Below are 17,281 nucleotides of genomic sequence, written 5' to 3'. Positions count from 1 at the left end.
AACAGCAGGTCTACATCAGTATAACAGAGACCCACATCCTCACAGAAATCCAGGTCAATTTCAGTCAGATTTAGCTAATCCCCTCATTTAATTTAATCCCTTTCATCCAGACCTACTCTGGGCTGTTCTGTGCCACGGTGAACCCCTACAAGTGGCTTCCTGTGTACGACATGGAGGTTGTTAACGCCTACAGAGGGAAGAAGAGGATGGAGGCCCCACCCCATATCTTCTCTGTCTCTGACAACGCCTTTCAGTTCATGCAGATCGGTATGAACTCTCACGGATGGATGGATGGTTGAATGGATGGAAGGAAGTTCAAATATGCTTTAGAGAGGTATCTACTGCTTTCTAGTCTAGGTTTGAACAATCTGCTGGGAATATCTGATTTCACTAGCCTTGAATGGAAATGCCAAGGCAGTAGCTACTCTTCCTGGGGTTTATTATGGATCCTCATTAGTTCCTGCCAAGGTAGCAGCTACTCTTCCTGGGGTCCAGCAACATAAAGGGCAGTTACATACAATTACAAACATAGCACATTTCATAGCTACTATGGCATCAATATGTTTTACCATAACAGTTTACAATCCAGGGTTACTCCAAGCAGTTTAGTCACCTCAAATTGCTCAATTTCCACATGATTTATTGCAAAATTGAGTTGAGGTTTAAGGTTTAGTAAATGACTTGTCCTAAATACAAGGCTTTTAGTTTTTGAAATATTTAGGACTAATGTATTTCTTGCCACCCATTCTGAAACTGACTGCAGCTCTTTAAGTACAGCTTCTACCCCCAAGCCATAAGACTGCTGAACAGCTTCTATCCCCAAGCCATAAGACTGCTGAACAGCTTCTATCCCCAAGCCATCAGACTGCTGAACAGCTTCTACCCCCAAGCCATAAAACTGCTGAACAGCTTCTATCCCCAAGCCATAAGACTGCTGAACAGCTTCTATCCCCAAGCCATAAGACTGCTGAACAATTAATCAAATGGCCACCGGACTGTTAGATTGACACCCCCTTCCATTTGTTTTGTACACTGCTGCTTCTCTCTGTTTATTATCTATGCATAGTCCCTTCACCCCTACCTACATGTACAAATGACCTCAACTAACCTGTACCCCTGCACACTGACTTGGTACCGGTGCCTCCTGTATATAACCCCATTATTGTTATTTTATTGTGTTACTTTTTATACGTTTTTACTTTAGTTTATTTGGTCAATATTTTCTTAACTTTTCTTGAACTGCACTGTTGGTTAAGGGCTTGTAAGTAAGCATTGCATGGTAAGGTCTACACTTGTTGTAAAGTTTGATTTGACTTACTCAGTTACAGGTCATTAGTAAAGAATGAAAAAAGTAAGTGAATTCCATAATGTTTTTTGAGAATGATTTTTTATTTAACCTTCATTTAACTAGGCAAATGAGTTAAGAACAAATTCTTATTTACGATGATAGTCTACCAGGGAAAAGCTCTCCGCTCTCTCCACTGGCTTCCAGTTGAAGCTCGCATCCGCTACAAGACCATGGTGCTTGCCTACGGAGCTGTGAGGGGAACGGCACCTCAGTACCTCCAGGCTCTGATCAGGCCCTACACCCAAACAAGGGCACTGCGTTCATCCACCTCTGGCCTGCTCGCCTCCCTACCACTGAGGAAGTACAGTTCCCGCTCAGCCCAGTCAAAACTGTTCGCTGCTCTGGCCCCCCAATGGTGGAACAAACTCCCTCACGACGCCAGGACAGCGGAGTCAATCACCACCTTCCGGAGACACCTGAAACCCCACCTCTTTAAGGAATACCTAGGATAGGATAAAGTAATCCTTCTCACCCCCCCCCTTAAAAGATTTAGATGCACTATTGTAAAGTGGCTGTTCCACTGGATGTCATAAGGTGAATGCACCAATTTGTAAGTCGCTCTGGATAAGAGCGTCTGCTAAATGACTTAAATGTAAATGTAAATGTAAAAGTGGGTTAAATTCATGTTCAGGGGTAAAACAACAGATTTTTAACTTGTCAGCTCGGGGATTTGATCCAGCAACCTTTCGGTTATTTGCCCAATGCTCTAACCACTACTGTAGACTACCTGTCGCCCCGAAATGATAAGCAATGTGTTTTTGGTTCCAGATAATGAGAACCAGTCCGTCCTGATTACGTAAGTTGTATACAAACTTTTCAAAGTTTTTCTATTATAACTTGGGTGTGATGAAAATACACAACATTATGATTGGATTAGGCTATGTGTAACGATAAGTCGATTACTGTGAATATTTGTTCTATTCTCAATGCTATTTTAGTGAATCCCAATCTGATACTCAAACATGTGACTGAAACCCCTATTTCCCTGTCATATAAACTAGCGGAGAATCCGGTGCAGGAAAAACTGTCAACACCAAGCGTGTCATCCAGTACTTCGCCACCATTGCAGTGTCTGGTGGTGAAAAGAAGAAGGACGAGCCCGGCAAAATGCAGGTAGGTTGTGTTTGTGTTTGCCTTTTTAACACATTTCAGTCTGATGGGCTGTGTAAACTATTTTTTCCAGTGGTGAATCCTGTTTCAAGAAAAGTGTTCAAGCCATTTAGCAAAAACAAACTTGACCTCTTTATCAGTTTCCGAGCTACTTGTGTTTGTCTCAATCAGGGGTCTCTTGAGGATCAGATCATTGCAGCTAACCCTCTGCTGGAGGCTTACGGTAATGCCAAGACAGTGAGGAATGACAACTCGTCTCGCTTTGTAAGTTTGAAGGGAATACTGTGGAAGTTACCTTGCATTGGAAACATTTATTTTAGTAGTTCCCTATTGTTTTATCAATATATGTCCTACAAACTGTAACATTTAAAGGGGTCTATCAAATAGTTGCCCTATTTCTAACCCCCATGCTCCACTACAGGGTAAATTCATTAGGATTCATTTCCAAGGAGGCAAACTGGCTAAAGCTGACATTGAGACCTGTGAGTTGGTTTTGACTGTTTCTCAATGGTTTCCTAAATTCACACAGACACTTTTTAAAGATATTTTTTTGTAATATCTCTCTCTATATATATATATCTGTATCACTCTCTCTGTATCTGTATCTCTCTGTATCTCTCTCTCTCTGTATCTCTCTCTCTCTCTCTCTCTCTGTATCTCTCTTTCTCTCTCTCTGTATCTCTCTCTCTCTCTCAATATCTCTTTCTCTCTCTCTGTGTATCTCTCTCTCTCTCTGTATCTCTCTCTCTGTATCTCTCTCTCTCTCTCTCTGTATCTCTCTCTATCTCTCTCTCTGTATCTCTCTCTCTCTCTCTCTGTATCTCTCTCTCTCTCTCTCTCTCTCTCTCTCTCTCTCTCTCTCTCTCTCTCTCTCTCTGTATCTCTCTCTCTCTGTTTATCTCTCTCTGTATCTCTCTCTCTGTGTATCTCTCTCTCTCTCTCTCTCTCTCTCTCTCTCTCTCTCTCTCTCTCTCTCTCTCTCTCTCTCTCTCTCTCTCTCTCTCTCTCTCTCTCTGTGTATCTCTCTCTCCCTCTCTCTCTCTCTGTGTATCTCCCTCTCTCTCTCTCTGTGTATCTCTCTCTCTCTCTGTATCTCTCTCTCTCTCTCTCTGTATCTCTCTCTCTCTCCCTCTCTGTGTATCTCTCTCTCTCTCTGTGTATCTCTCTCTGTATCTCTCTCTCTCTGTATCTCTCTCTCTGTATCTCTCTATCTCTCTCTCTCTCTCTGTATCTCTCTCTCTTTCTCTGTATCTCTCTCTCTCTCTCTTAGACCTGCTGGAGAAGTCCAGAGTGTCATTCCAGCTGCCCGATGAGAGAGGCTACCATATCTTCTTCCAAATGATGACAGGCCACAAACCTGAGATAGTTGGTATGGAAATGTAGCGGTTCAGAGAACATTATTTCCACCCCTATCTGTGGAACTTATAAAAAATAGTTAATTGTCCACACTATTAATACTATTAAAATGGGTACATTCAAGGTACCAAGGAATGAACTGTGAAGCACTAGTCCATGGGTCTCAGTCCCCTCTTTTGATGCTGTTTATTGTTGTGACGTGACTACCATTAATGCGATGACAGCTATTCATTGAATAATTACATACCACTTTCAGTTATTACGCAATTAAATTAATCATATAACAATTCATTAAGTAGTAATCTGCGGCACCACAGGAAAATATCATTTAATGAGTTACTGTTTCCCGATTTAACTCAAGAATATCAGAATATCTCGATATACTATCCGTCATACATCAATCATTTGCTCCTATTTCAGTCTCATTCTGAACATAATAATATCCTATAAATCTGCACGAACCCTAGTCTCCATGATGAGTCAGCAATACACAAATTATTTATTCACTAACTAACTAAATAATCACACAGAATTACATAAACACACACACACAGGATACATTATACACTGATTGTTAGCGGGTGTCTCGCTAGCGGGACACCAGCCGACAACATCCGGTGAAATTGGAGGGCAATTCAAATAAATAATTGTAATATTAAACATTCATGAACATACAAGTATCTTATATTATTTAAAAGCTTAAATTCTTGTTAATATAACTGCATTGTCCGATTTACAATATGCTTTACGGCGAAAGCATACCATGCGATTGTTTGAGGACGACGCCCCACATCAACATATTTTTCAACTTTTGAAGATCTTCCTCTGTTTGTAATCCCAAGGGTCCCAGCTACAACATAAATGGTTGTTTTGTTAGATCAAATTATTCTTTAATTCCCCAAAAGTCTGTTTAGTTGGCGCCATCGATTTGAGTAATCCACTCGTTCAACATGCAGACAAAGGAATCCAAAAAGCTACCGCTAAACTTAGTTAAAACAAGTCAAACGACATTTCTATTTAATCCTCAGGTACTCTAAAATCTAAATAAACTCTAATATTTCATAGTATGATTGTTCTTTAAGTCCCTCACGACCACTTCCCTCATTATTTACGTTAGAAATATTGTTTCAATGTCCAACCTTTTGATGTTAAAGTTTTGGGTGGAGTCTCTATCTACACACAAAGTATTTTTGACTTCTCCATATTGCAGTGCAGAGAGAGCGGAGGTTTACAACCGGTCGTTAAAGTCCTAGGACTGGCCCCACTTCTCCCCCCCTTCCCCTCTGGTGGGAGAGAGGGGGGGGGCTCCCTGTGATCCTCACCCAGGAGGGAAAGTCATAACATGATTATATACTACATGTATTCTTGAGTCCATCTATTGAGTAAAGGAGGGAGAGATACTGTAAAGGTAGGACAGCAGAATTCTAAGATTTAACTGACAAGCCATCCTCTGCTGTTCACAGAAATGTCGCTCATCACCACCAACCCCTACGACTTCCCCATGTGCAGCCAGGGTCAGATTACTGTGGCCAGCATCAATGACAAGGAAGAGCTGGATGCCACAGATGTGAGTCATACAAAGGGTTAATCAAACTCTAGATAGGGAATGGGTAGAACCACCATACACACTGAATGCACTGAGCAATTTCAACTTGGTAGCAGCTGGGAATTGTCATATGTTTTTAGTTTGATTCTAAATGCCTTGTGTTAGTTAGGCATGTGACTTCACACTTCACCTTGGGGCACATGCATTTAAAACATCCACAAGAGAGTGCCGCTAAGTGCCCTGTGGAACTGTGTTAAAACTCCCATCTACTAGCGTGTTAAGTAATCATGTGGAACAGAGAAGCCAGTCAATTCACTGTAAGTCGCTTTGGATAAAAGCGTCTGCAAAATGGCATATATTATTATTATTATTATTAATTCCATTCACACAATTTGTTCTGGACTGAGCACTGTATCGTGCTGTAACTGAACAAATTACCGTCAGTTAATCACTGTTATACGTCCTCTCCAATGCCAGGATGCCATTGGAATCCTAGGCTTCACTAATGAGGAGAAAATGGGCATCTACAAGCTGACAGGAGCTGTACTGCACCATGGCAACTTGCACTTCAAGCAGAAGCAACGCGAGGAGCAGGCCGAGCCAGATGGCACAGAAGGTGAGTCCCACTCATTGATATACAATATGGAAAGCATTAGACCCATTCATTGATATACAATATGGAAAGCATTAGTCCCATTCATTGATATACAATATGTAAAGCATTAGTCCCATTCATTGATATACAATATGGAAAGCATTAGTCCCATTCATTGATATACAATATGTAAAGCATTAGTCCCATTCATTGATATACAATATGGAAAGCATTAGTCCCATTCATTGATATACAATATGGAAAGCATTAGTTCCATTCATTGATATACAATATGGAAAGCATTAGTTCCATTCATTGATATACAATATGGAAAGCATTAGTCCCATTCATTGATATACAATATGGAAAGCATTAGTCCCATTCATTGATATACAATATGGAAAGCATTAGTCCCATTCATTGATATACAATATGGAAAGCATTAGTCCCATTCATTGATATACAATATGTAAAGCATTAGTCCCATTCATTGATATACAATATGGAAAGCATTAGTCCCATTCATTGATATACAATATGGAAAGCATTAGTCCCATTCATTGATATACAATATGTAAAGCATTAGTCCCATTCATTGATATACAATATGTAAAGCATTAGTCCCATTCATTGATATACAATATGGAAAGCATTAGTCCCATTCATTTATATACAATATGGAAAGCATTAGACCCATTCATTGATATACAATATGGAAAGCATTAGTTCCATTCATTGATATACAATATGTAAAGCATTAGTCCCATTCATTGATATACAATATGGAAAGCATTAGTTCCATTCATTGATATACAATATGTAAAGCATTAGTCCCATTCATTGATATACAATATGTAAAGCATTAGTCCCATTCATTGATATACAATATGGAAAGCATTAGTTCCATTCATTGATATACAATATGGAAAGCATTAGTTCCATTCATTGATATACAATATGGAAAGCATTAGTCCCATTCATTGATATACAATATGGAAAGCATTAGTCCCATTCATTGATATACAATATGGAAAGCATTAGACCCATTCATTGATATACAATATGGAAAGCATTAGACCCATTCATTGATATACAATATGGAAAGCATTAGACCCATTCATTGATATACAATATGGAAAGCATTAGACCCATTCATTGATATACAATATGGAAAGCATTAGACCCATTCATTGATATACAATATGGAAAGCATTAGTCCCATTCATTGATATACAATATGGAAAGCATTAGTCCCATTCATTGATATACAATATGGAAAGCATTAGACCCATTCATTGATATACAATATGGAAAGCATTAGACCCATTCATTGATATACAATATGGAAAGCATTAGACCCATTCATTGATATACAATATGTAAAGCATTAGTCCCATTCATTGATATAAAATATGGAAAGCATTAGTCCCATTCATTGATATACAATATGGAAAGCATTAGACCCATTCATTGATATACAATATGGAAAGCATTAGTCCCATTCATTGATATACAATATGGAAAGCATTAGTTCCATTCATTGATATACAATATGGAAAGCATTAGTCCCATTCATTGATATACAATATGGAAAGCATTAGTTCCATTCATTGATATAAAATATGGAAAGCATTAGTCCCATTCATTGATATACAATATGGAAAGCATTAGTCCCATTCATTGATATACAATATGGAAAGCATTAGTTCCATTCATTGATATACAATATGGAAAGCATTAGTCCCATTCATTGATATACAATATGGAAAGCATTAGTTCCATTCATTGATATACAATATGGAAAGCATTAGTTCCATTCATTGATATACAATATGGAAAGCATTAGTCCCATTCATTGATATACAATATGGAAAGCATTAGTCCCATTCATTGATATAAAATATGGAAAGCATTAGACCCATTCATTGATATACAATATGGAAAGCATTAGACCCATTCATTGATATACAATATGGAAAGCATTAGACCCATTCATTGATATACAATATGGAAAGCATTAGACCCATTCATTGATATACAATATGGAAAGCATTAGACCCATTCATTGATATACAATATGGAAAGCATTAGACCCATTCATTGATATACAATATGGAAAGCATTAGACCCATTCATTGATATACAATATGGAAAGCATTAGACCCATTCATTGATATACAATATGGAAAGCATTAGACCCATTCATTGATATACAATATGGAAAGCATTAGACCCATTCATTGATATACAATATGGAAAGGATTAGTCCCATTTCCAAACATAGAAATAAAACACTTAAGACAGACAGTGCCACATGAAAGTCAGGCAGGAGACCAAATTCCTACCCCCAGAAATGATTTGAAATGGTAGATGTGGTTGAAAATCAAAACCTAACCTACAAAGTGTTCGCCAAATGATTTTGTCATTATGACATCAGAAACAAGTATGAGTCTGTTGTTGGTTCTCTCTCCAGTGGCTGATAAAATCGGCTACCTACTGGGCCTGAACTCAGCTGAGATGTTAAAGGCTCTCTGCTACCCCAGAGTGAAGGTCGGCAATGAGTATGTGACCAAGGGACAGACTGTGCCTCAGGTAAGGTGGTAAATCACAGCATATTAGGAGCACAGGAATTATTTTGGGGATGAGTGCATTACCCCCTTTTCTCCCAATTTCAATTACTATCTTGTCTCATCGCTGCAACTCCCCAGAAGCGAATAGTAATGTGTTTTCCCCCAAGCTTTTATTACCTTATTACTAGACATTGTCAACATCTCATGTATTCATTTGAGCTGTTATTATTGCAGGTCAATAACTCAGTCTCGGCCCTGGCCAAGTCCATCTACGAGAGGATGTTCTTGTGGATGGTCATCCGTATTAACCAGATGTTGGACACCAAGAATCCAAGGAAGTACTATATTGGTGTGCTCGACATTGCCGGGTTTGAGATTTTTGATGTGAGTGTGAGACCAGAGCAAGACAATTAGTTGTGATTGAGAGGGATTACAGCCTTGTATGATGAAATGATTCTGAAATACCTTCAACAGTACAACAGCATGGAGCAGCTGTGCATCAACTTCACCAATGAGAAACTGCAACAGTTTTTCAACCACACCATGTTCGTCCTGGAACAAGAGGAGTACAAGAAAGAGGGAATCATCTGGGCCTTCATCGACTTTGGCATGGACTTGGCTGCCTGCATTGAGCTGATTGAGAAGGTAAGCTGTCTGTGAGAATTAAAATGGACCGCAATAACATAGCTCATTGGGAGCGCTGTGTGAGATTATCACAGTGGTAAGAGGAATCTGACTTTTGAGAACTCAGTATGTTTCCTATGATATGCCCATAAATGAATATAATCCTAAAATAGCATGTTTTGTAAAGGAATAAATGTGGTCCTAATTGTACATTTCAATAATTTAATATACATCTCTTTTCGTGAAGCCAATGGGCATCTTCTCCATCCTTGAAGAGGAGTGCATGTTCCCCAAGTCTTCAGACACTACCTTCAAGAACAAGCTTTATGACCAGCATCTTGGCAAAAACCAGGCGTTTGAGAAGCCCAAGCCTGCCAAAGGCAAGGCAGAGGCCCACTTCTCCCTGGTGCACTATGCCGGCACTGTGGACTACAACATTACTGGCTGGCTGGACAAAAACAAGGACCCCCTGAACGACTCTGTTCTTCAGCTGTACGGGAAGTCCTCAGTGAAACTGTTGGCTACCCTGTATGTTGCTGCCCCACCTGAGGGTAAGACTAGCATCACATCAAAAGATTTAACTGAGCAATACCCACTGAGCACACCACGTCATTTCATCGTGACGCATTGATCAACCAAATTCCAACCTTTATTCACAAACTCAAAAAGACAGCCAGAATTTTATTGATATCCTAATGTGTTATCAATATGCTTTCAACCATATTAAAGCACAACCAAATTCCAATGGAAAAACAAATGTCAGATTTTTTTTGGTTCTCATCTAAATGTGTTTTCACTGCGCTTTCAACCACTTAAAAGCAAAAGTTCAAAACAAAGTTCCAATGGAAATACAATGTCAGATATTTTGTATTAATTAAACAACTTAATGTGTTATCACTATCTAATAGCAGAACCAAATGATCTGGACTGCAGTTGAGATTACATTAAAAGTACATTGCAATGATCAATTCTGCTCATTAAAGCAAACGTGAAGATCTTCACAGACCTCTGACCTTTGCTATTTTGAACACGTGAGCTTTCTATGATTACATTACAATAGGCTAACCAGAACATGTGAGCTTTCTATGATTACATAAGAAGACATTGATAGTTACAATAGGCTAACCAGAACATGATTACATTACAATAGGCTAACCAGAACATGATTACATTACAATAGGCTAACCAGAACATGATTATATTACAATAGGCTAACCAGAACATGATTACATTACAATAGGCTAACCAGAACATGATTACATTACAATAGGCTAACCAGAACATGATTATATTACAATAGGCTAACCAGAACATGATTATATTACAATAGGCTAACCAGAACATGATTATATTACAATAGGCTAACCAGAACATGATTATATTACAATAGGCTAACCAGAACATGATTATATTACAATAGGCTAACCAGAACATGATTATATTACAATAGGCTAACCAGAACATGATTATATTACAATAGGCTAACCAGAACATGATTACATTACAATAGGCTAACCAGAACATGATTATATTACAATAGGCTAACCAGAACATGATTATATTACAATAGGCTAACCAGAACATGATTACATTACAATAGGCTAACCAGAACATGATTACATTACAATAGGCTAACCAGAACATGATTACATTACAATAGGCTAACCAGAACATGATTACATTACAATAGGCTAACCAGAACATGATTATATTACAATAGGCTAACCAGAACATGATTATATTACAATAGGCTAACCAGAACATGATTATATTACAATAGGCTAACCAGAACATGATTACATTACAATAGGCTAACCAGAACATGATTACATTACAATAGGCTAACCAGAACATGATTACATTACAATAGGCTAACCAGAACATGATTACATTACAATAGGCTAACCAGAACATGATTACATTACAATAGGCTAACCAGAACATGATTACATTACAATAGGCTAACCAGAACATGATTACATTACAATAGGCTAACCAGAACATGATTACATTACAATAGGCTAACCAGAACATGATTACATTACAATAGGCTAACCAGAACATGATTATATTACAATAGGCTAACCAGAACATGATTACATTACAATAGGCTAACCAGAACATGATTACATTACAATAGGCTAACCAGAACATGATTACATTACAATAGGCTAACCAGAACATGATTACATTACAATAGGCTAACCAGAACATGATTATATTACAATAGGCTAACCAGAACATGATTATATTACAATAGGCTAACCAGAACATGATTACATTACAATAGGCTAACCAGAACATGATTATATTACAATAGGCTAACCAGAACATGATTACATTACAATAGGCTAACCAGAACATGATTACATTACAATAGGCTAACCAGAACATGATTACATTACAATAGGCTAACCAGAACATGATTATATTACAATAGGCTAACCAGAACATGATTATATTACAATAGGCTAACCAGAACATGATTATATTACAATAGGCTAACCAGAACATGATTACATTACAATAGGCTAACCAGAACATGATTACATTACAATAGGCTAACCAGAACATGATTACATTACAATAGGCTAACCAGAACATGATTACATTACAATAGGCTAACCAGAACATGATTACATTACAATAGGCTAACCAGAACATGATTACATTACAATAGGCTAACCAGAACATGATTACATTACAATAGGCTAACCAGAACATGATTACATTACAATAGGCTAACCAGAACATGATTACATTACAATAGGCTAACCAGAACATGATTATATTACAATAGGCTAACCAGAACATGATTACATTACAATAGGCTAACCAGAACATGATTACATTACAATAGGCTAACCAGAACATGATTACATTACAATAGGCTAACCAGAACATGATTACATTACAATAGGCTAACCAGAACATGATTATATTACAATAGGCTAACCAGAACATGATTATATTACAATAGGCTAACCAGAACGTGTGGCCATGGATGTGTTCCTCATTGTAAGGTTGAATAAATACTCTTACATTAGTTTGTAAGACTTCACTTTAGGCAATTTACTGTATTGCAAAAGTCTTGTTGAATTGTTTGTTTGACAACTCAACCAAATATCAACATGTAAAGAATATCTTATGCAGATAGTTTCATCTGAACCACTGGCTTAATCATATTCTTTAACTTTTGTTTTTGGTTTAGTTGGAGATGTGAATCAAACATATCATTAGTTTAACTTTTCAACAAGTTAATAGGCTATTTACTGTATTGAATCTTAGCCAGGTCACATATGTAAGTGAGAACTTGTTCTGTAGACAAACTGCATATTGAATTGTGTTTGGTTGTCAACGCAACCAAATATCAACATTTGAAGGAGATTTATGTTTTGTGCCACTGACTTAGTCTGGCTATAATTCCAGTTTGTTTATTCCATGTGTAACTCTGTAAATAAAGTTTGATTTGGTTTAGTCACAATATTTAACTTCAATGTTTGGTTGAGATGGAGACGTGAATCCAACATCTTAATAATTAACTTGAAGATAAAATGTGAATTCCACCAAAGCTTGAAACCCTTGGCCTTTATTTATTGTCTATTTTTAGTTGAACCTGGGGCAGGGCTTGGTTCAAACCCTGGATCAGGGACCAAAGGTTAGCTGTAGATAGATCAACTAACTCTCCAGTAGGACATGCTGCCCAGCCTACTGTTTTTTTCTGATAGAGGATATCACGTTGTTTCAAAGGTATTAATTCAACATATTTTATACAATGTTTTTCTATGTTGAAATTGGTTATAATGATGACATAATGCTGTGGTTGAAATTTCACCTTCAAAACAACTGTTGATTACTTTTTTCAAATCCAGTGTATTTTCCACGTAGATTCCAAGTCACAGTACATTGACAAATTACTTTGAAACAACATTGATTGAAACTGTTTGTGCCCAGTGGGTAGTTCGACCTCCGACCTCCATTTTTTATTGAAAGTCTTTGAATGTATCACATTTCCCTGGGTTAATTTACTCAAACAAGATTTGCATTAAGATACATGTGAAGTTAACCCGAGATTGTCTTGTTTATATGAATCTCTTTTTAACAGATACAAGCAAGAAAGGAGGCAAGAAGAAGGGTGGTTCCATGCAGACTGTGTCCTCGCAGTTCAGGGTGAGCTTTTGAAATGTGTTTATTCAGTCCTTCAAAAGGTGCATTGATTATCCCAAATTATTGATTTAAAAATTGGTTTGTAATCCTCTTACAGGAGAACTTGGGCAAACTGATGACCAACTTGAGGAGCACTCATCCTCACTTTGTGCGCTGCCTGATCCCCAATGAGTCAAAGACTCCAGGTACAAGAAATATTGAGTGATATATTTTTATGTAATCAGTAAAGTATCAGTAATATCAACGAGCCCAATCTTTAACCTGTTTATGAGTATTAGAAGAGACTTGGTTTGTGTTTCCAGGTCTGATGGAGAACTTCCTGGTTATCCACCAGCTCAGGTGTAACGGTGTTCTGGAGGGTATCAGGATCTGCAGAAAGGGATTCCCCAGCAGAATCATCTATGCAGACTTCAAGCAGAGGTTCACGCACACAAACACAAATGCACACATACATACATACACATTACATGTACATTTGAGTCATTTAGCAGATGGTGTTATCCAGCAGCATACCACCCTGCATATCACTGCTGGCTTGTCTCTGAAGCTAAGCAGGGTTGGTCCTGGTTGGTCCCTGGATGGGAGATCAGATGCTGCTGGAAGTGCTTTTGGAGGGCCAGTAGGTGGCACTCTTTCCTCTGAGTTAAGGTGATCCCAATGTCCCAGGGCAGTTAAACAGATGTCCTGACTCTTTGAGCTCATTAAAAATCCCATGGAGTATAATGTAAGGGTGTTATTAACTGGTCTCCTGACTAAATGTCTGATTCCAATTGGCTCCATCTGTTCTCCAGGTTGTTGATGAGAATGTGTTCTCAGTCAACTTACCTGGTGAAAAATGTATACTTTTTCGTACTGGTCCCCCCACATGCACACACAAAACAACGGAAAAGATCAACTCTAAGGGTCAGAATATGTTACCTTTTATGTAATATAACCAACCTATTGCAACTTGACATATGTTAAGCATGTCTCCTCATTCAGGTATAAAGTACTGAATGCCAGTGTCATCCCTGAAGGCCAGTTCATGGACAACAAGAAGGCTTCTGAGAAGCTGCTGGGGTCCATTGATGTGAATCACGAGGACTACAAGTTTGGACACACCAAGGTCAGTCAAATAACCCCCAAAAAAGCTGACAAAACACAACTTAAATGACATTTTAAACCCTTACCATTCAAAATCTCTCCAGTTGATCAACCACCCTGTTATACTTTCTTCTTCATTAAGCTAATATAAAAAAGGTGGAGAAACATTCTACTGTTATTTTCAGTCATACATCCCAGGTAAAGAAGAGAAACTCCATTTATTATCCTGTGCATTGTGTTACAGTGGTATGGTTATCTGTATCACTTTAAATTATTCATCTACAACTGTACAAAACCTTTCAACTTCTGAACACACTATCCCATGGTCCGTGGTGATTTCCCCTCTGTTGATACAACCCTTTCGATCTGTTACCATCTGACTGTGGTTCCATTGACCATGTTTACCTGTGGCCCAGGTGTTCTTCAAAGCCGGTCTGCTGGGGGTCCTGGAGGAGATGAGAGATGAGAAGCTGGCCTCTCTGGTCGGCATGGTCCAGGCTCTCAGCCGTGGATTCCTCATGAGGAGAGAGTTCACCAAGATGATGGAGAGGAGGTGAGGAATAGTAGACATCTTGGCAAAGCTTCCGATGAACCACCTGTATGTAAGGAAGTATGATTCCATACTGTATATGCTGCGAGTTGTTCAGAATGAGAAAGTACGCCTTATAATGTTCTTTTAAAGCTGCAATTTAGGATTTGGAAAGCTGTTCAATTGTAAATTTAATGTGTTGTATTTACCTATTGATTCTGGAAGAATATAAAATGCCTCATGAGCTTAGAGCGCTGTCAATGAATTAAAGAGGGGTTACCTTCCCCTTGCCTCCTTCCTCAGCTGTATACATAATGTGGCGGGGGGTGGGGGGGGGCTCTATTTGGTAGTTCTTCCTCTCTCAGAATGTAGCTTGTCAGTCACCATACGACTCTATCCTTTCTGTTGACCAGAGATGCCGTCTACTCCATCCAGTACAACATCCGTTCATTCATGAATGTGAAAACCTGGCCATGGATGAAGGTGTACTTCAAGATCAAGCCCCTGCTGAAGAGCGCTGAGACTGAGAAGGAGATGGCCAACATGAAGGAGAACTATGAGAAGATGACAGCAGACTTGGCCAAGGCTCTGGCGAAGAAGAAAGAGTTGGAGGAGAAGATGGTGACCCTGCTGCAGGAGAAGAATGACCTGGCACTCCAAAACGCATCTGTGAGTGAGCCACTACCCTCATAAGGATACATTTACACACATGAATACACACACATGATTACCCACATGAATACACACACACACATGAATACATAAACACACATACATACATACATGCAGACAGACAGACAGACAGACAGACAGACAGACAGACAGACAGACAGACAGACAGACAGACAGACAGACAGACAGACAGACAGACAGACAGACAGACAGACAGACAGACAGACAGACAGACAGACAGACAGACAGACAGACAGACAGACAGACAGACAGACAGACAGACAGACAGACAGACAGACAGACAGACAGACAGACAGACAGGCACACACACATTCACACACACATTTTCATACTCTCCACATACACTGCTTCTACCCTGTTTATTATCTTTCCTGTTTGCCTTGTCACTTTTACCCTTACCTACATATACGTTGCATGATGTATTACCTCAACTACCTGGTACCCCTGCACATTGACTCGTTACTGGTACTCCCTGTATATAGCCTTGTTATTACCTCAACTACCTGGTACCCCTGCACATTGACTCGTTACTGGTACTCCCTGTATATAGCCTTGTTATTACCTCAACTACCTGGTACCCCTGCACATTGACTCGTTACTGGTACTCCCTGTATATAGCCTTGTTATTGTTATTTATAGTGTTACTATTTCCTATTTTTCTTAGCAATTTTTTTAAACTGTGCATTGTTGGGAAAGGGCTCGTAAGTTTCACTGTAAAGTCTACACCTGATGCATTCAGCGTTTATGACAAATAACATTTGATTCGATGAACACACGCATACACTGTGAAGTAGTGGTAACTGCCAAAATAAAGGACCCCCCCAGAGGAAGTTTCCGCCACGACTTCGATGTAATTCTTATCCTAGTGCGGAAATGCTTGTTTAGTTCCACACTCTGAACTCTGACATATGACTCCTTATAAATATTGATTAATCAGGCATGCACATCTACACTACTTTTGTTACTACATGATTCCATATGTGTGATTTCATAGTTTTGATGTCTTCACTATTATTCTACAATGTAGAAAATAGTCAAAATAAAGAAAAACCCTGGAATGAGTAGGTGTGTCCAAAATTTCTACTGGTATTGTTATTATTATTATTATGGTATATATTGAAGTTATGTTGATTTGTTTTGACCTCTTTGACAAATGTTAGTCTATATTTTCATACAGAAAGTGAGGACGCACATTTTTTATCCTGTTCTGAAAACAGGAATCAGAAAATCTGAACGATGCTGAGGAAAGGTGTGAGGGGCTCATCAAGAGCAAGATCCAGCTGGAGGCCAAACTCAAAGAGACAACTGAGAGGCTGGAGGATGAAGAAGAGATGAATTCTGAGTTGACTGCCAAGAAGAGGAAGCTGGAGGACGAGTGCTCTGAGCTGAAGAAGGACATTGATGACCTGGAACTCACCCTGGCCAAAGTGGAGAAGGAGAAGCACGCCACTGAAAACAAGGTCTCATGCTTTACCATAGACAGTCTAACCAAACAATAATCCAAACGATAATCAACTCAAAACATAGCTGAAATGGAATTCAAGCCGTATTCTGGGTGCAGGAAAAATTGTGGAATTTTAGTTGCGGGGTACTCCTCACATTCATTGAATGTTCAGCTCCCCCTTTGTTTATGGTGTAAAAATGGTGTAAAATTGTAAAA

General features: G+C 38.7%; 1 protein-coding gene across 1 annotated transcript in view; it reads left to right on the top strand.

The window, feature by feature from the left end:
• LOC124048022 (myosin heavy chain, fast skeletal muscle-like) overlaps positions 1-17,281 on the top strand; it is a 37,774-nt gene that overhangs the window by 2,557 nt on the left and 17,936 nt on the right. The window contains exons 4-22 of the mRNA XM_046368372.1: positions 111-267; positions 2,117-2,144; positions 2,350-2,461; positions 2,630-2,722; positions 2,880-2,940; positions 3,729-3,827; positions 5,278-5,381; positions 5,838-5,976; positions 8,429-8,547; positions 8,760-8,909; positions 9,000-9,170; positions 9,397-9,700; positions 13,255-13,319; positions 13,414-13,501; positions 13,619-13,736; positions 14,298-14,421; positions 14,816-14,952; positions 15,342-15,597; positions 16,839-17,081. Coding sequence (XP_046224328.1) covers positions 111-267; positions 2,117-2,144; positions 2,350-2,461; positions 2,630-2,722; positions 2,880-2,940; positions 3,729-3,827; positions 5,278-5,381; positions 5,838-5,976; positions 8,429-8,547; positions 8,760-8,909; positions 9,000-9,170; positions 9,397-9,700; positions 13,255-13,319; positions 13,414-13,501; positions 13,619-13,736; positions 14,298-14,421; positions 14,816-14,952; positions 15,342-15,597; positions 16,839-17,081 — 2,568 coding nt within the window. The remainder of the gene's footprint in view (positions 1-110; positions 268-2,116; positions 2,145-2,349; positions 2,462-2,629; positions 2,723-2,879; positions 2,941-3,728; positions 3,828-5,277; positions 5,382-5,837; positions 5,977-8,428; positions 8,548-8,759; positions 8,910-8,999; positions 9,171-9,396; positions 9,701-13,254; positions 13,320-13,413; positions 13,502-13,618; positions 13,737-14,297; positions 14,422-14,815; positions 14,953-15,341; positions 15,598-16,838; positions 17,082-17,281) is intronic.

The sequence above is a fragment of the Oncorhynchus gorbuscha genome, linkage group LG11, assembly GCF_021184085.1.
Source record: "Oncorhynchus gorbuscha isolate QuinsamMale2020 ecotype Even-year linkage group LG11, OgorEven_v1.0, whole genome shotgun sequence".
Taxonomy (NCBI): Eukaryota; Metazoa; Chordata; class Actinopteri; order Salmoniformes; family Salmonidae; genus Oncorhynchus; species Oncorhynchus gorbuscha.
This window is presented reverse-complemented; position numbering and strand designations above follow the sequence as displayed.